Source organism: Vombatus ursinus, unplaced genomic scaffold (genome assembly GCF_900497805.2).
Source record: "Vombatus ursinus unplaced genomic scaffold, bare-nosed wombat genome assembly UNPS02014171.1, whole genome shotgun sequence".
Classification (NCBI taxonomy): Eukaryota; Metazoa; Chordata; class Mammalia; order Diprotodontia; family Vombatidae; genus Vombatus; species Vombatus ursinus.
In genome coordinates this window covers 4,744,730-4,759,953 of record NW_020953949.1, presented here as the reverse complement: position 1 = coordinate 4,759,953, position 15,224 = coordinate 4,744,730, and the positions used below count along the sequence as shown (strand labels likewise).

Sequence of the window (15,224 nt, the reverse complement as noted above, 5' to 3'; positions counted from 1 at the left end):
CCTTCCTTCCCTTTTTCCTTCCTTCCTTCCTCCTGCCTTTCCTTCCTCCCTCCTGCCCTTCCTTCCTTTCTTCCATTCTCCCTCCCTCCTGTCCTCCTTTCTTCCTTCTCCCTCTCCTTTCCTTCCTTTCTCCCTCCCTCCTTTCCTTCCTTCCCTCCTTTCCTTCCCTCCTCCCTCCCTCCTGCCCTCCTTTCCTTCCTTCTCCTTCCTTCCCTCCTTTCCTTCCATCCTCCCTCCCTCCTGTCCTCCTTTCCTTCCATCCCCTTCCTTCCTTCTTTCCTTCTTCCCTCTTGCCCTTCCCTTCTTCCTTCCTTCCTTTGCTTCTTCCTTCTCCCTCCCTCCCTCTTTCCTTCCCTCCTTCCTTCCTTCTTTCCATCCTTCCCTAGTTAGCATATATTCATTATGTACACTCATATTTGTTTATTGTTATATCACCCTTCTCCTCCGGCTAGATTATGACCTCCATGAGGTGAGGACCTTTGTACCCAGCACAGGACTTTGCAGAGGGAGTGCTTAACAATGAACAAAAGAATAAATGAATGATCAACAACTCAGATTGTTGGGGAACCTATTCAGAAGCATTACATCATTGGGGGGATGAGGGAGCCTGGTTCTTGCTGAATCAGGAGAGGTGGGGGTCAGGGTTAGGGTGGGCCTCCTGATCTTTACGGGGAGGTGCCCAGGGCCTGGCTTCTGCTGTTGTTACCTGATCTTCTGAATATGACAATCCTTGCTGCTCAGTACACTGCCCAGCAACTCCATCACATTGTCTTGAAACTGGTTGTTATCTAGCCTGGTCAAGCAGAGCAGAGAGCAGGTTTTTAACAGCAGGAGAGACAAGAAGCGTTCTCTTCTCCCCTCTCCTGTCCCTCAATGACCAGGGTGATCTTAAGGAACTGGGAGCACATCTTAGATGGACAAGTTCTCTGGAGTGACTTAGAAAGAGTGGAAGGCAAGTTAAGGGAAGGGCCAGAGACATAGGAGATCAGAGAGCTGGTTTATAGTGGGTCAAGGCCAAAGTCCAGGTCTTAACCCTGGATTTCTGACTCCCGGGCTAGGCCCCTTTCCCACCTGCCCCATCCCAAAGAGCCTCAGTGATCTCTCTGCAGAGCCCACAAGAATGTCCAGCTCTCTCCACAGAGCTCATGGCAAGGGCAACTGACTGGCCATTCTTAGGGTGTGTTGCCCGGGTCCTCTGGTAACTGGCTACCCTAGAGAGCACTTATCTCTCTCAGACACCAGCCCTGGGATCACTTGGCAACTGCTCCCACTTACTCTATGTCTAGCCTCTTGCCAGAAGCTGTGAGTGGCATGACAAATACTGTGATCACTCACAGGAGCTCAATGGGCATAGACCACAGAATAGGTACTGCCACGCACTCCCAAATTTTAGGGGAACTTTGGTTGTTCCTGATGTTGTTATTGAAAAGGGGGCAGCGCACAATCTGGGGGACAAGGTTAGAAATTTCAATTTTCTGAAATTGTCACTAAATAAAAACTGTTTGAGGGAGCTGAGCACTTCTGGGACTCTTCTAATAAGTTCAGACTCTAAAACTGAACAAGACATTCTGAAGACTTTTCTGGAGGGTCCTGGAACCTCTGAAAAGACTCTGAAACTATTCCCCTCTCCTCCCCACTTCAAACAAAGGACTCTGGATCTGAAATCAATAAATCTGATGAATTGATATTCCTAAAGCACAGGTCTAACAGGTTACTACCTTGCTTAAGAAGCTTCAGTGGCTCCCTATTACCTCTAGGATCAAATGTTTGTTTGATGTCTAAAGCTACCGACAATCTGGCACTAGCCTACTTCCAGGCTAATTACACCTTACTCTTCCTCAGGAACGCTACACTCAGGCCAAATGTGATATCTCCTCTAGAAGATATTCTGTTTCCCACTTCTGGGACCAACTCATGTCTCCCATGCCTGTACTGCTCTCCCTCCTTACCTCTGTCTCTTAGAGCCCAGAGCTCTCTGAGGCTCAACTCAAATACCACTTCCTTCAAGAGGCCTTTTCTGACTCCCCCAGCTGTCCTTCTCTGCCAAATTCATCTTATACTTCTTTTATAAGTATCTTGTATTTAGTATCTATAAACATGTTGTAATGCCTGTATCAGATGCTTATATCCTTGGTGCTTAGCATAATGCCTGTATGGCACACATTAGGTGCTTAATTAGTGCACCTAATGATTGAGAAAGGCAGAACCTCCAAGGGGAGCATTCTCATGGCCTGGCGTTGTGGGGTACATGCTATACTGCTAGTCATGTCCAGTGTTTACTATTACCTCTCTGAGCTCTGTGAGCTCAGATGGGCAAGAAATGGGCAGGGCCCGGAAGAAAGAGAATGGGCAGGGCTGTTCTCCTTTTGGTGTGGGAAATGGTAAAACCATTCAGGTTTCTCATTTTTCCTCTGCGTCTCTGACCTTGAGCTCACCCAAGAACCTATCTCACCCCCACCACCCCACGCCCAGAGGCTCACAGGGAAATGCCCACCACATCCTGCTATGGGCACCTGAGGTTCCTGCAGTAGAGGAGCTGGGGCAGCAGGCTCTTGAGGATGGCATAGTTGAGGCACCTGGTAAGGTTGGTCTCCTGGGCACAGACCTCAGAGACCTGTAAGAGGTAGGCCAGAGCCGAGCAGTGCATGGGGTCCAGCAGCCCAGCCAGGCTCTCACTCTTCAGGGCCTCCTCCACACTCCTGGCCAGCTCTGTGTGCTGCAGTTCATGCAGGCACCGTAGGGTATTCACAGTGCGGGAGGAGATAGAGGCATCAGCCCTGAGGTAGCCCTGCAGGTGAGCTACAGCCTGGGCCCGGTAGCTGCTGTGCTCATCCCGCCCTAGGAACCAGCCGGCCAGCAGGGAGTTGACCTGTGGGGAGAGGAAACCTGAGAGGAAGCGTAAAAACACATCCAACTGCCCGTTGTCCTCCTGGAGTGCCCGCTGCACAGCGTTCCTGAAGTGGGTGAGGAAGCCAAGCTTGGGCCAGGACATGCGGCTCTCTGTGAAGAGGTCAAAGATCGCCCTCTTGGCTGCACTATAGTAATAGGCAGCAGCTGCAAACTCTTGCAAGGTGAGGTGGATGAAGCAGTAGGCAGAGGATGCTGGGGTCTCTTCTTGCAGGAGGAAGTGGCCGCACAAACTGCTCTGTAAAAGGGGGAGGTCAACACCAAAAGCTTTCATGTCCTGTTCATAAAACACATACTTCTTTCTGAGGAGGCCGTGGAAGGCCAATCGGCCCAAGGTGCCCATCATCTTCCTGCCACTGTGGACAGCCTGCTCAATCCTTGGGCTTTCCCTCAGCTTGTCCTGTCCCTCCCCACACAGGGCCATCTTGAAGTACCATGCATAGATCTCAGAGAGTGTCCTTGGAGGAGCCAACTCTGAGGTTTGCCATCCCAATCCATTTCTGACCAGGTAACCCAGCACTGTTCCACACAGCCAGCAGAAGGAAGGGACAGTACACATCAGATACAGGGCCTTGTTGGCCTGGACTTGAGTCAGGATTTGGCCAGGGAGGTCACGACTATCAGGAAACATCTGGTTCAAATAGCTCTGGATCTCCAACTCATTGAATCCCCGGATCTCAGTCATCCGGTCCACCAACCCCCCTGGAATCTGGCCGGCAGCTGTTGGGCGGGATGTCACCCAGACTGAAACCTCTGGAAAGAGGTTCCCACGGATGATGTTAGTTACAAGATTGTCCACTGGGATTTCTTTCTTAGGGTCTGTGCAAGCCACCGCATTGGAAAAATCCAGAGGTACTTTAAATTCATCCAGCCCATCTAGAATCATCAGGACCTGCCCAGAACCTAAGTATGTCAACTCTGTTTCACTGATATGGGGAAAGGCTGAGCGGATAAGTCTCTCTGCAGACAGCTTCTCATAAACGTTGAGTTCCCTGAAATTCAAAGGCAGCACCAAAGAGATGTCCTTACTGATCTCCCGCCGGGCCCACATGGAGACATACAAGGTCACTAGCGTAGTCTTGCCAATACCAGCCACCCCAACAGTCACAGAGATCCGGGGAGGAATAGAGACTTTGGAGAGAGGTAAGAAGAGTCGCTCCAGGGGGATTGTTTTGGACACATGCCTCTGGCCCCGAGTGGCCTCAATCTGGGTGAAGTCATGCTCTTTTAGTTGGAGGTCTGTCAAGCCTTCCACTAACAGTAAGTTGGTCAATCTTTCTGAGGCAGCTTTCTCTGACAAGAGACCTAAGTCCACACTGACTCCATATTTGCTCAGGAGAACCTCCAAGTGCTTCTGCATCCCAGAATCTGCAGATTTAAGACAGGGGATGAGTTTGGGAATGTCTCAGAAAGAGAAGTTATCAATGATTCCCTTTCACTCCAGACAGATATGAAGCCGGAAAAACCTATAAGATAACCCCAGTTCTCTCCCTGTGAGTAGAGAGAGGGAGAAATAAAAAGAACAAATCTGCAGAGAGGTTTACTCAGTGGATCATGTAGGGGAAGAGAGATGAGGAATAGGGAGGGATAAGGAAGGGAGATGAGTGAAAGGAGAATGAAGAAGGGAGCAAGGAGAAGTGGAGAAAATAACGAGTGTTATATCTTCTCCCCATTCTTTTTTCAGGTACTGCCTACCATAGATGGTGCTATGGAGGCTGAGCTGGGCAGTAGAATTCTCAATGAAGTCCTGTCCAGTCGGGGAGCCCCGGCTGCCCTTCCCAGCCAGCAGATCGATGAGCACCTTCACCTTCTGGGTGGGGGAACTGGCCCCCTGAACAAGGCTGAACTCCTCTTCTCTCAGAACTTCCTGCTTTCTCATGGAGCCCAGAATCTCCTCCAGAAGATGTGAGGAGATGACTTGAACCGGCTGCTTATGGTGCCACTGCATCCAGGTACCTGTCCATGGTAGGTAGGGATGGGGGAGAGAGAGAGAGAGAGGCAGAGAGCGAGAGAACGAGAAAGAGAGAGAGAGAGAGAGAGAGAGAGAGAGAGAGAGAGAGAGAGAGATTAGGTGAAGGAACCTGCAGGGATGGACCTTATCTACCTCTCACAGGGCAGTAGGTAGGGTGAGGGAACCTGCACTATCAGGGTTGAAGGAATAACACCAAAATGTCTCAACACTGCCCAGGGTCCAAGTGTCCTAGAGGTAAGCTTAGCCTACTTGTGGGAAGACTGTCCCACATACTGTTCCAAGATAGTAGCTCTGAAGTACAAATAGACAACTTTGTGATAGCTAACTCTCCAATATATGCTAAGTCTTACAAAATCCAAAAGGCTTTGACTCCCATGAGATAAGGGACTAAAACAGCATCAGTGTTTCTGCTGAGACTCTAGAGATTTGAATGACTGGCGAGGCAGTACCAGGGAGCTACCTCCTCCAAAGCAGCCAAAGCAGACTTCATTAGAGAAACTAACTCCAACCCTTTCCCCAAACAGGCAATGCGGTATGCTGAAAAAACACTGGATTGGGAGTCTGAAGACCTGGGTTCAGATTTCGGCTCTGCTGTTTACTCCCTGTGTGACATTGGGCAAATTATTTCACCTCTCGGTGCCTCAGTTTCCTCATTTCCTGTAAAATGAGGGAGTTGAGCTAGCTGCCCTTCAAGGTCCTTTCTAGCTCTAATGATGATGATCCTTAACCATGGCAAAGGTAAAAACACTGTTAGGGACTCCACTCACCTTCCATCAAAGAAAATCCAGGTATTCTGCGGAAAAGATAGTTCTAGGCCTGCAGCAGAAGTAATGATGCCCTTTCCACCCAGGACCCTCTTCAACAGCATCAGGGTCCCAGGGGTTGGGCTTTATCAAGTCTCTGTCCATGGTTCTAGGAAAGAATATGAAGCAATGACAGGAATGTACATGAGCTGATGAAATCCTCAGATCTGCTCCTCAGAGGAAGGAATCAGGATCAGGATTCTAGATTTCAAGCTGGAAGGGGCCTTAGAAACCACTGACTCTTACTCCCTCACTTTACAGATGAGGAAACTGAGGCACAGAGAAATTAAGTGACTTTCCCAGGGTCATATAATCGAGTGTCTGAGGGAGGAGTTCATTTCTCTCTCCACAGCTCACAATAGGAAGAGAAAAGCAGCATTGAAGGAAGCTAATAGGTATGGAAAACTCCCTATTGGGACTCATTCTGGAGAGACTGCCCTAGAAACCTTTCCTCTACCACCAGTTAGATAATGGGTGTCTCACTGAGTGTTGGTCTCAGATGGGTGTCCCTGCCTCATGTCTTCACACTCCAGTCCACACTCCACTCAGCTGCTGAAATGATCCTTCTAAACAGCACGTCGAGATGTCACTCCTTTATTCTACAAACTCCAGTAGCTCCTTATAGCCTCCAGGAACACATATTAAATCCTCTGTTTGGCTTTTGAAGTCCTTTATGTCCTGGCTCCTTTCTACTTTTTCAGTTTTCTTTCTCTTGACCCTTCTCCACATAATCTATGATCCAGTGTCCTGGTTTTCATACCAGTTGCTCTATCGCCCAACTGGGTATTTTCACTGGCAGTTGTCTCCCTAAACCCCCACCCCCATGGCAGAAATATTCTCCCTCATCACTTCCTTGCACTTCCTGGCTTCCTTCAAAATCCAACTCAAATCCCACCTTCTGCAGAACTTGGGAATGCCTTGCCTCTAAAATGACCTCCCCTTTGCACTGTATATATCCCATATCTTCAATTTTTTGCATTTTGTTTTTCCCATTAGAAGCTGAGTTCCTTAAGGCATAGATCATGTTTTTATTATTCTTTGCACCCCCAGTTCTCCCCAGAATGCCTGGCACATTATATATGCATGTAATAAACATTATATAAATATGTTTATATTTATATTACTATATTATATTAAATTTATTATATAAGCACTTAATAAATGCTTGTTGATTGACCACCCTCTGTTTGCAGAGCCCTCAACTGAGCAGGAAGAGACTAACTCACATGTATGTGGCACTTTGCATTTATTATGAGCAACAATAATAATTACCATTTCTATAGCACATTGAGATTTAAAAAGTGCTTTTTTCATAACAACCTATAGGGCAGGGGCAGGGGCAGGACAAGCATCACTATGACCATGATCATGATTATCATCACTACCATTTTACAGATGAAGAAAGTAAGGCTTTTGCTGATGCCTCTCACCTGTTGGTGTCTTCCTTCCCAAGCTACCTTGTATTTAGCTGCTTTGTATATATTTGTCCATATTCACCGTATGCTGTAAATATTTTTATATATCCTCATTGTCTCCTCCCATCAGAATGTAAGTTTCTTGCAAATAGGGGGAGTTTCATTGTTTTTACTTACACACGTCTAGCAGAATGTCTGACCCGAAGTTCATGTTTAATCAGTTTTTGTTGATTGATAATCGAGGCTCAGAAAGAGGTAGTATTGGGGGGGGTGGTGGTACTAGAACTTCAACTCTAACCTTTTGTTTCTAAATCTACATCTCTTTCCACTACCCCTACTTTCAGGGAGCTTACAATCAGTCGGAGAAGATAGGCTAACCACATGAATCTGTAAACATTAGCAATGGCCCCATGGATACATATACCCAATGGTGAACATAAGCACAGCGTCTATTTGGAGAACAGAAATAGCATGGGGGGAGGGGGCAAGCAGGGAATAAGGACGAGTATATGAGTTCCAAAGGCGGGATGGGACTGAGGGCAGTGAGATGTGAAGGGCGGCAGAGGATGCGATTAAGCCTAAAATGTTTCAGAATCCACGGGGCTGCAGAGGAAGGGGACAGAGATAGTTCCCAAAGGAAGGCAGAAGAGTAGATTCATAGACCTAGAGGTGAAGGAGCCTTCGAGGTCATTTAGTACAACCCCCTCATCATGCAGATGAGAAAACCGAGGACTAGAGTGGTTAAGACCCTTCCCAAAGGCCATGCAGCTAGTAAGCAGCAGAGCTATTGTTAGAAGTAAGGTTTTGCTGCTGCATATTCAATGATTTTTTTCACTGTACCATGAGTATGTGATAGTCACCAAAAGAGATACATTGCTAAACTCCAAACTAGATAAGGCCAGTCACTCACATAGACTGGGTTAACACCCCAACCACAGGATGCTACCAAAGAGATACATAAAAGTACTAAGTAAAGGAGGAAGTAGACGTGGGCAGAGTGGGAGGGTGTGGCAGGGAGGGCTGCTAGAAAGAATGGAAGAACTAGAATCAGGTAGCCTTAATTAGGGAAGGCTTCTGAAAGAGGGTCCTGAAAGTCCTGCTCTGATGTCTCATTCACCAAGATTGGTGAATTTGGCTTCTCAAATGCTACATCAACCAACCCCTCACACCAAACTCCACCATACATTCTAAATGGATATGTGATCTTAATACAAAAGATCATATATTTAAAAAATTAGGGGCAGCTAGGTGGCGCAGTGGACACAGCACCGGCCCTGGATTCAGGAGGACTTGAGGTCAAATTTGGCCTCAGACACATAACACTTACAAGCTGGGTGACCCTGGGCAAGTCACTTAACCCCATTGCCTAGCCCAAAAAAAAAAATTAGAAGAGAAACAGATGACGTACCTCTCACAGCTATGGGTAAGAGATGTATTTTTTTTTAAGCATTTAAAAATTTTTTTGAATTCCAAATTCACTCCCTCCCTCTGCCTCTCCCCACTCATTGAGAGAGCAAGCAATATGATACCCATTATACAGGAGATTTTTTTTCAGCATTTTAAAAATTTTGAGTGAGATGTATTCTTAACCAAACAAGAGCTAGATGCAATTACAAAAGATAAAATAAATGACTTTGATTATTTGAAACTGAAAAGCTTCTTTACAGACAACATTAAGGCATCTAGTATAAGAAAGGAAGTGGCTGAATGGGGAAAAAAATCTTTGTATCAAATTACTCTAATAAGGGCTGGTATCCAAGATATATGAACAATGAATACATATATAGAAGATTAATCCTCCAATAGATAAATTAGCCGAAGGATATGAATAAACAGTTCTCAAAAGAACTGCAAAGTACTTACAACTACATGAAAAAATTCTCCAAATCACTAATAAGAGAAATGCAAACCAAAACAATTTTACCCTATACTCTGAGAACTGACAAAAATGATGGCAACAGTCAGTGTTGGAGATGGAGTGGGAAGATAGGCACACTAACACATTGTTGGTGGAGCTATGAAATGGTACAGCTATTTTGAAAGCAATTCAAAATTGTGTAAATAGTGACTAAAATGTCTATACCCTTTGAACCAGAGACTCCATTATTGGGCTTACACCCTAAGGAGCCCTTCAATAATAATAATAATCCCCAGATATTCAAATGCTATGCCAACCAGTGGAGCACAAATTCTGGTAGAGCATACCAATCTGGAGAGCCTTGGTGTATGGGCCCAGTGATGGATTATGTCAATTAGTTAGCATTTATTAAGAACCTACTATGTGCTAGGCATTGTGCTAAGTACTGGGGGGGGATACAAAAAGGCAAAAAAAAAAACACAAAAAAAACCAGTCCCTGATCTCTAGGAGCTCACAATCTAAAGGGGAAATGACATGCAAACAACTTTGTGCAAACAAGACAAATACAGGATAAATTGGAGGTAATCTTAGGAGTTGTCTTAAAAAAAAAAAACAAAAAAACAAGATTAAGGAGAATCGAGAAAGGCTTCTTACAAAAGGTGAGACTTCTGCCAGGACCTGACAGAAGCTGGGGAAGCCAAGAAAAAAGATGAGGAGGGAGAATATTCTAGGCATGGAGGACAGCCAGTAAAAATGCTCAGAGACAAGAGATAGAGTGTTGTTCTCAACGAAAAGCAAGGGGACCAGTGTCGCTGAGCATATGGAGGGGAGTGAGGTATAATAAGATTGGAAAGGTAAAAAGGTTATGAAGGGCTTTAAAAGCCAAACAGAATTTTATATTTGATCTTGTGGGTGACAAGGATCCACTAGAGTTTTTTAAATGATGTGTGGAGGGGGAGGGGTTGATAAGGTTTGATCATTGTTTTGGGAAGATCAATTTGATAGCTGCTAGGTATCAAAAAGGTTCATCATCAAAAGGAAAATTACAGATGATAACTTTTTTGGTCACCAAAACTCATGAAGAAATATTTTCTAGTTCCCAAATGAGAAACCATCAAAGGATATGAATAGGCAGTTTCCAAAGGAAGAAATCCAATAACCCTATGAAAAGATACTCCAAATCACTAATAATTAGAGAAATGCACATCAACACAATTCCAGAGTACTCAACAAAACATATTACTCACTTCCATATAGTGAGGTGATGGACACAGCACAGATTGAGGCATTTTTTTTTTTTTTGGACATGACTAATGAGGAAACTTCTTGTTCTTGACTGTACATTTTTGTAACAGATTTTGTTTTTCTTGCTTTCTCAATGGATGGGAGTGGGAGAGGGCAATGTGAGGGACAGAATTTAGAACTAAAAATAAAAGAAAATTGAATTTAAAAAATAGTATATTCAGAGTTGCCAACAAATAAGTTGGCTCAGTAAGGGGGCAGTATGGAATAAGTAGAAAGGTATAGATTTTGAAGCAGGAGAGACATGGATTTAAATCCAGCTTCTAAAATTTTTAAGCTGTGTTATCATGGTCAAGCCACTTAGTCTGAGCCTTGGTTTCCTTATTCATAACATGAGATGATACCTGTGGTATCAACCTCACAGAGTTACTATGAGGTTCAAATGAGCTAAGGTAGGCAGTGCTTAAAAGTAGTATATTGATGCCACCCATTATTACAATGACTGGCTAGTTATTGTATACATTTGATTGAGGCAGGACACATGATGATGTAAGCTGGAAGAAGCTACTGAGTTTGGTAGTGGGAGGAGATACATGACATCCTGAAGGGGAACTGAGGTAGGGGATTTATACAGATCAAAAGCGGTTATTAAAGGCCAGAGTGTGGGTGGAGCTGACAACAGAAGTCTAGCATTGCGCCCCAACACCAGGAAGCTAGACAAGAATCTCTGTTTATCCACCAGGATTTCTTGGTAGCAAAAAGACCCCAAACTACAAACCCCACCATGCTTAGCAAGGAACTAGTTCCCCCATGAAGTCCTCAGCATAGACTGAAGAGTCAGTCTGAAAAGCTGTTACATCCTCAATCCACCTGACCGTGTTAGCAAGGGTATATACTGAATGTGGGGAGATGTGACAGCATGAGTAAGAGGGATTTATTAAGCCCTTAAAGAAGAAGAGGAGGGAAAGGCAAGGGACCATGGGTATCCCAGCAAGGAGGAGGAAACAGCCAGGGTGACTTTTTTTCCAGCTTCAGTCATCCAAACACTGCTCTAATCCTAGCTTCCAACTTCAAGGACAACTCATATTTTTTATTATAACCAGCCTCCATTTCTCTAAGCCTATCAACTGACACTACACCCTCCTTCCTCCTTCCCCTGCAGCCTTTTTTTTTTTTTTTAAACGGAGTACCAATAGTAAGTGAATGCCTTCTTCTGCTTGGTCAGATAGGTAGAGGAGGAAATCCTGAGGGTGCAAAATGACTGTGGTTTCTCAGAAAGATCAAATGGGTCAGGTTGGCCCCAAGGTTTCTCTAGACAACAAGGTGAGGAAGGGAATGTGTTTTAGCACTCACTGCCTGCTGAGAGAAAGCACTTAATGAATGCTTATAGAATTGAATTGATTTGAACTGAATGAAATGGGGAGTTGGGGAGAAGGATCTGAAAGCTTTTTTTTTAACCTTTAAAAAGATGTTTTATTATTCCCCAATGTTATAAATCACATATCTAGTCTGACCCTCTCATTTTACAGAGAAGGAAACTGAAATCCAAAGTAGTCAAACAACTTACCCAAGGTCATGTAGTCTACTAGAAATAAAATTGGAGCTATAGAGTGCTGTAGGTGCTTTGGTCCCAGTTTAGCTAAAAAGAGAAGGAAAAATAGAGCCCAGTGAGGGGAAAACCAACTTATAAGATAGACTAGGAACAGAAAGATCAGCAGTCTACATCTCCCCCATTAAATAAGACTAAAATGCTCCTCGAAGGCATGTTCTTGCCTTTCTTTGTATGCCTAATGCTTAGGGCAGTGCCTGGCACATAGGGAATATTTAATAAATGCTTATTGATTGGTTGACTGGTTTGGGGAAACTTTGGGGAACTTCTTTGAAAATGAAGGGACTTCCACATGGCAGAGGCTGTGATTTATTTAAGAGGAAAGGTGGGGTTATCACCTTGCCTGCTCTCCCAAACACCAGCTTATGGGGCAGCTAAGTGGCACAGTGAATAGAATACCAGCCCTGAAGTCAGAAGGACATGAGTTCAAATCTGCCCCAGACCAAACACTTGACACTTACTAGCTATGTGACCCTGGGCAAGTCACTTTACCCCAATTGCCTTAAAAAAAAAACTTCAGCTTACCAGGACACCTGGCTATTGTCATGCCAGTAGGAGATTGAGGCTTATAAAGCCAATGTGGGCTATGAACTCATACAACTCTCTGAAAAAGCAGGTAACTATACCATGTCCAAAATGAGCACACAAAAGAGGAGGAAACCACCCAGGAAAAAGGGGATAAAGGTGAGTGGAAAACTGTTAGGAAATATTCCTTAATTAGACCACCAATATCCTCTGCTCCAACATTACTAAACTCTACTTGATTCGATGGAGTAAGCTATCATCAAAGGTATTTCTGCAAATGTGCAAGTTCTGTGGAAAGGTTCAACCCGTGCTGGTCCATTGAACTGCTTTTTCAGGAGGAAGGGGTTTAATGAGAAGATAGGGGAAGGAAAGACCTGTTCTGAAGCCTCTTTTTCAAGTGCCAAGGCTTTAATCATTGTCATAGATTAAACTTGGAAAGAACCTCAGATATCATCTAATCCAACCACCCACCCTCTCATTTTATAGATGGGAAAATTGACTTGTTCATGGTCACAGAACTTGAGAGAGTCAGAGCCTTGTTCAGTGGTCTTAGTACTACAACATGCTCCAGTCTCCCCAGATTGAATGATTTATGAAAAGTAAGACTGGTCAAAGAGCCCACAAAACATAGTGGAGAGGAAAAGAGACCTAGACTAGAACTCTTGAGTCGGTCTTGATGGGGTAGGGTGCAAAGTTACTGAAAGGGATCCACAGATCAACTGTGAAAGACTTAGCTACTCTGATCAAGACAATTCCAAAGGACTCATGATGAAAAATGCTATCCACCTCTAGAGAGAGAAATGATGAACTTGGAATGCAAATTGAAGTATACTTTTAAAAAATTTCTTTGTTTTTATTGTTTTATTTTGTTTGTGTTATCTTTTGTAACATGGCTAACATGGAAATGTTTTACATGACCCTCACATATATAATCAAAATCAAATTGCTTGCCTTCTCAAGAAGGGAGGAGGAGTAAGAGGGAGGGAGAGAATTTGGAACTCAAAATTTTTAAAAATTATTGTTAAAAATTTTTTTACATAATTGGGAAATATTTAGTGAAAAAACAAAAATATTTTAATAAAGAAAGGAATCACATGTACACCAACCATTGTTATTTTGTTCTTTAGTTCTAACAAAATATGTAGTATTGATCAGGAGAAAAAAACAAGCAAGTAAGTATTAACTGCTATAGACCAAATAATATGTCTCACATACCTGGGAGTTATTTTCAAAATTATGCAGATGCCATTAATTAGGAAACTCCATTAAGAAGTACTATTGGTGGGACAACTGGGTGGCATAGTGGATAAAATACTGACCCTGGAGTCAGACTTGAGTTTAAATCTGGTCTCAGACACTTGACACTTACTAGCTGTGTGACTCTGGACAAGTCACTTAACCCTAATTGCCGCATAAACAAAAAAACCCAACAACAATCAAAGAAGTATTATTGGTTTCATAATAAATTTTGATCATTAGTTGTTTTTCTTTTTTTCTCAAAGGATACCAATAGTAGAACTACTTTCATGTACAAAAGTACACCTATGACAAAGGTAAGACCCTAAGGGTAGGGATCATGTTTCTTTTTTGCCTTTGTAACCCTGGCACAAAGCACAATGTTTTTTGGGCAGTAAGTCAATAAATGTTTGCTTAATGGAATTGAATTGGAGGTCGGGAGAGGAGAGGGAAAAATTTTACCTCATAAACTGAAAAAACTGAAGACTTCCAATCTAGCTCAACCACCTGAGATAGACTGAAAAAGTGATGGATTTGTATTCAGAGGACGGGATTTGAATCCTGGCTCCGATACTCCCTTGGTGAATCTATCCCGGCTTCATTTTCCTCAGATGCAAAATGAAAGTATTCTTCCTCATTAGATTGTAAACTCCTTGAGGGCAATGACTTTTTTTGCCACTTTTTGTATTCCCCAGGGCTCAGCACAATGCCTGGCATATGTTATTGAGTCATTTCAATCGTGTCTGACTCTGTGACCCTACTTGGGGTTTTCTTGGCAGAGATACTGGAGTGGTTTGCCATTTCCTTCTCCAGCTCATTTGACAGATGAGGAACTGAGGCAAACAGAGTTAAGTGACTTGCCCAGGGTCACACAGTTAGTAAGCATCTAAGGTCGAATCTGAACTCAAGTCTTCCTGACTCCAGGGCCAGAACTCTATCTATTGCAACACCGAGCTGCCTATGCCTGGCATATAGTAGGTCCTTAACACATGTTTATTGATCGATTGACTAGATGACATCTAAAGTCCCTCCCAGCTTTAAACCTTTAGGTTCAGAAGGATTTTATAATTCCTCACTTTGCAGAGAAAGGAACTGAAGACTCCTTAACCCAACAGGGTTGAATAACTTAAGGTCATTGAGTCAAATAGAAATAGTTTGGATGACTATTAAATATGCAAGGTTTCCTGGATCCCCCTGCACTGCTCTTCACAGTACAGTAGGGAAAGTTCTGGATTTGGAGTTAGAAGATCTAAGTTCAAATTGCTCTCTGGGCCTCAGTTTCTTCATCTGTAAAATAAGAGAGTTGGGCCTCTGAGATCCCTTCCTATTCTTTGACTCTGATCCTTTGATTTCCATATTACCAGGTAATTTCTGTTTGTTCTCATGCCTGCTAACCCACACTCAGTCCCCTTGCTTGTATTAATTTCCTCCCTGTGCTCCCCTACAGCAGCTGCTGCTCTTTTCTCAGCCCAGCCCCAAGACTGACCACACTGTAGACCTGGGGGGAGACTGACTCAACAGGAACTGAAAACCTCAACCAGGCAGCTCTCGAGTTGCACCTGTGTGCAGGGAGGTTCAGCTCAGGGTTGTCTCCATCCCTACACATCCCCCCAGTCTTCAGTCAATTTCCCCTTGACAACTTATACCAGGAAATTTG

At 43.9% G+C, this 15,224-nt stretch overlaps 1 protein-coding gene across 5 annotated transcripts in view; it reads right to left on the bottom strand.

The window, feature by feature from the left end:
- NLRC3 (NLR family CARD domain containing 3) overlaps positions 1-15,224 on the bottom strand; it is a 65,299-nt gene that overhangs the window by 37,693 nt on the left and 12,382 nt on the right. For 3 of the 5 annotated variants that reach the window (XR_003568915.1, XR_003568914.1, XM_027859721.1), the window contains exons 2-6: positions 11,765-11,836; positions 5,647-5,791; positions 4,603-4,863; positions 2,514-4,275; positions 707-793 (exon numbers count right to left, since the gene is read on the bottom strand). Coding sequence is in view for 3 of the 5 variants with exons in the window: in XM_027859721.1 (XP_027715522.1) it covers positions 707-793; positions 2,514-4,275; positions 4,603-4,863; positions 5,647-5,653 (2,117 nt within the window). In the remaining 2 variants the exon portion in view is untranslated. The remainder of the gene's footprint in view (positions 1-706; positions 794-2,513; positions 4,276-4,602; positions 4,864-5,646; positions 5,792-11,764; positions 11,837-15,224) is intronic. The other 2 variants (XM_027859722.1, XM_027859724.1) reach the window with 2 other exon arrangements.